At 54.1% G+C, this 3,901-nt stretch overlaps 1 protein-coding gene across 1 annotated transcript; it reads left to right on the top strand.

Annotated features, from left to right (window-relative positions):
* Window positions 1-162: 162 nt before the first annotated feature.
* On the top strand, window positions 163-2,612 carry LOC105569187 (the record flags this gene model as incomplete). Its single annotated transcript, XM_012025409.1, has 1 exon — window positions 163-2,612. A coding segment is annotated over one exon (2,450 nt), but the record flags the coding sequence as incomplete, so codon positions are not given.
* Window positions 2,613-3,901: the final 1,289 nt, after the last annotated feature.

Genomic DNA, 3,901 nt, shown 5'->3' with positions numbered 1-3,901 from the left:
CCGTGCCTATCCTGCGTGATCACATTTATGTAGACGATGTTCTGTTCGGGGATCACGACCGGGATTCCTTGCGCCTACGGCGAGATCAGCTGGTCGCCCTGCTCCATTGTGGGAGATTCGAGTTACGCAAGTGGGCGAGCAATTCCTCCGACCTGCTCTCAGATATCGACCCTGCCAATCATGGCTTGGCGTGCAGCTTTCCGCCAGCACTTGATGAACGGGTCAAGGTGCTCGGAATCGTGTGGAACCCATCGCGCGATGTTTTTACTTTTACGGTGACTCTCGACAGCGCGGTCCCACGATGCAAACGCACGATTCTGTCCACGATCGCAAGGCTGTACGATCCGTTGGGCTGGGCTACCCCCGTCACCGTCGCCGCAAAGATCCTCATGCAAGCGCTGTGGCGCTCGCAACTCGGATGGGATCAGGATCTCGATCCTCCCCTGCTCAAACAATGGCACCTCATTTATAAAAATCTCGTGCGCCTAAACGAAGTCACCTTACCGCGATGGACCCATGCTCAACCACACGCGTCCTTCGAGCTGCACGGATTCGCCGATGCATCCACGCAAGCTTATGCCGCATCAATTTACTTAAAGGCTTGTTCGCCTTCCGGTGAAGTCACCGTATCATTGATCGCCGGCAAATCTAGAGTCGCTCCGATCAAGCCCCTCACGATCCCTCGACTCGAGCTCTCGGCCGCCCTCCTTCTGAGTCGTCTCATGCAGTTTGTCAGGGGCGTCCTCCGTTTGGATTCCGTCTCATGTACCTGTTGGACTGACTCCACTGTGGTCCTCTCATGGCTACAATCACATCCATCGCGCTGGACCACGTTCGTGGCCAACCGCGTCGCACAAATTCAGTCGACTTTATCAGGCGCCACCTGGCGCCATGTACCCGCTGCATACAATCCTGCCGATTGTGCATCCCGTGGCATTTTGGGTGATGAGCTGCTCGCTCACACCCTTTGGTGGCATGGTCCTCCATGGCTATGCTCACCTTCCAAGGACTGGCCCCACAACCCGATTAATTATCAAATGGATGCTCCGTTAGAGGAAAGAGTACGCTCACATCATATCGCGGAGGCCCCCATCCAATGGGACCTCGCGACTCGATATTCCTCTTGGAACAAATTGATTCGCGTCACCGCGTACGTCCTTCGCTTTGCCAATGCGTGTCGCCGATCCAAAATCGATGGTCGTACTCTGAGAATCGATTCCCTGGCGCTCTCCTCCGATGAGTGCGCCCGGTCCACCATCGTTTGGATCAAACTCATTCAGAGCGAGCTTTTCCCTGCTGAGCTCCACGCTCTCCTTTCGAATCGATCCATCTCCTCAAAGAGTCCCATCATTGCGCTCAACCCGTTTCTTGATCATGATCGCGTGCTGCGAGTGGGCGGTCTACTCCGAAACGCTCCGATTCCGTACGGCCAGCGGCATCCGATCATTCTGTCTCCTCATCCTTTGGTGCGTCTCATCGTTGCTCATACTCATTTGCGCCATCTTCACGCTGGAGCCCAGCTTACTCTGAGTACTCTTCGTCGAACATTCTGGATCACCCGTGCCCGTAGCGTCATTAAATCTGTCATTCACGATTGCGTCGCGTGTACTCGCGAACGCGCTGTAGTTCCGACTCAGCTCATGGGGGATCTACCCGCCAGTCGCGTGTCCCCGTCTTCCCGCAGTTTTTCTCACTGCGGCGTCGATTACGCTGGTCCAGTTCATATTCGGGCTTCCGCCGGTCGAGGCATAACCTCGAGAAAGGCTTACATTGCCTTATTTGTGTGCCTGGCCACCAGAGCCATTCATTTAGAATTGGTTGGAGGCTATTCCACACCCGCGTTCCTAAGCGCTTTTAATCGATTCTGTTCACGCCGAGGCTTGCCCCAAGCCATGTATTCCGACAACGGCACAACCTTTACTGGCGCTGACGCGGAATTGCGGCTCGCCTATCGAAACGCGATCCGCGACCCTAATTTTCTCAATCGCACCGCCTGCGACAGCGTTGAGTGGAACTTTATTCCTCCTTCCTCTCCTCATTTCGGCGGATTGTGGGAGGCCGGTGTTTGTAGCGTGAAACACCATTTGCGTCGTGTCTTGGGCAACCACACCCTCACCTATGAAGAGTTCTCAACACTCTTGATTCAGATTGAGGCGTGTCTGAACTCTCGCCCAATCGCTCCTCTTTCGGACTCGTTCGACGATTATCAATGTCTGACTCCGGGGCACTTTCTTGTTGGATCGTCTCTTACTGTTCCTCCTGAGCCGTCATTACTCCACCTCGCCGAAAATCGACTCTCGCGGTGGCAAACTGTTCGCCACATGATCGAGCGTTTCTGGAGACTGTGGACATCCGATTATATTAACACATTGCAACAGCGAAGCAAGTGGCGAAAAATTCAACCGTCTATTAGTGTAGGAAAACTCGTGCTACTGCGCAACCCGTTGTTGCCTCCGTGCAAGTGGGATTTAGGCCGTATTATCCGGTTGCATCCGGGCTCCGATGGTCACACCCGCGTCGTGACCGTCAAGACCGCCGCCTCGGAGTACGTTCGTTCAATTGGAAAATTGTGTATTTTGCCACTCGAAAGCTCCGATGGTGTCACCATGTGACTGTACCGGTGACGCGCGTCAGGTCTAGCGCCATAACTCTACATCGGGACTTAATGCCTTCATCGTCTGTCTGATCTTCTTGTCTTATATGACATTCTGCGACACCTTCACGTATCCTGTCAATGTTCCATGCGTCCCTTAGTTTAGTCTAACTTGCGCTTTGTACTTTGTATCTCCGTTTCACCCGGTGGATCTCCTCATCCTGAGATTGCGTAGACTCAGCGATGCCGAAGGTGATCCCCGTTGGTGATCTTTCTCCCGCCTTACATCGTGGTAATTCTGCCTAATGAAGTTTAATTTGAAACTACGTTTCAAGGCGGGCAGTATGTTCGAGTTCCGCTCCGATTCGACATCGTGGCGCGATCTCTGGTCGCTCATCGCTGCGGGTCGCGCCGCGATGCTTTCGTGCGTCGCGTCCTCGAACTCGCACCGTTTGGGCGCGTGCTCCGCGTGTGATCGGACGACCGGCGGGTCTCGGGCTTTCACCCATTTGCTAGCTGGATCGCGTGAGCTTTTCCACCAATCAAGCTTCGCTTCATGTTTCGCGCGATCGCGGAACCGTTCGTGATCGAGTCAGTCGCTCTGTAAGACCGAGGCAGCAGCCATCTCCGCGAATCACTCCCTGAGGCCCGTAGTCCGTCTCGCTACTGCGTGTGCCCGCTACGGATTGTGCGTTAGATCCAGTGACTCCAGCGGAGGTTACTGGACTTGCCGTATTACTCGCGTATTACTAATTGTCAGTGATTAATTGTGGTGTACCCGAAAACACAGTCGCGTGTGAAGGTGTAATCACTCCGGGGTCGGACACCCCCCCCCCTTTTTGCATCAGCGGCTGTTCGCGAGCGCGAGTTTCCCCCTGCCCGCGACAAGAACACCGTCAGCGCGAACAAGATCTTCCGATCGGTAGGGCGATTATTTGTCGTCCGGCAAGATTTCCGTCGCGCCGTATGAAGCAGGAGTTACGGGAAACTTGAAGATTTCCGCCTCCGGTATTTGCAGCTGCTGGTGCCTTTGTGCGGGGTGATTCGAGCCCATGCTCCGACTTTCACCGTTGACTTTGGATAATAAATATTTCTGTTTCTCGAAGTCGGTTCAATATCACCCTCTCTGTGTGTGATTTAATCGTTGCTCGACTCCCACTGTGAATTCTCGAATTCGCGCTACGCTTTCTCCGCGCTCAGCGCTGAGTGGTTCCGGCGTTCTGGAGCGCGGTTGTTGGTCAGCGGAACCCGCGACCCCGCGCTAACAACTAATTTATTCATTAGTTTCATAATTTGCATTAAACACAT

Source organism: Vollenhovia emeryi, unplaced genomic scaffold (assembly GCF_000949405.1).
Source record: "Vollenhovia emeryi isolate VEMERY1.0 unplaced genomic scaffold, V.emery_V1.0 DF942348.1, whole genome shotgun sequence".
Taxonomy (NCBI): domain Eukaryota; kingdom Metazoa; phylum Arthropoda; class Insecta; order Hymenoptera; family Formicidae; genus Vollenhovia; species Vollenhovia emeryi.
Note: the sequence above shows the minus strand (reverse complement) of the source record. Positions and strands in the feature narration are given on the sequence as shown.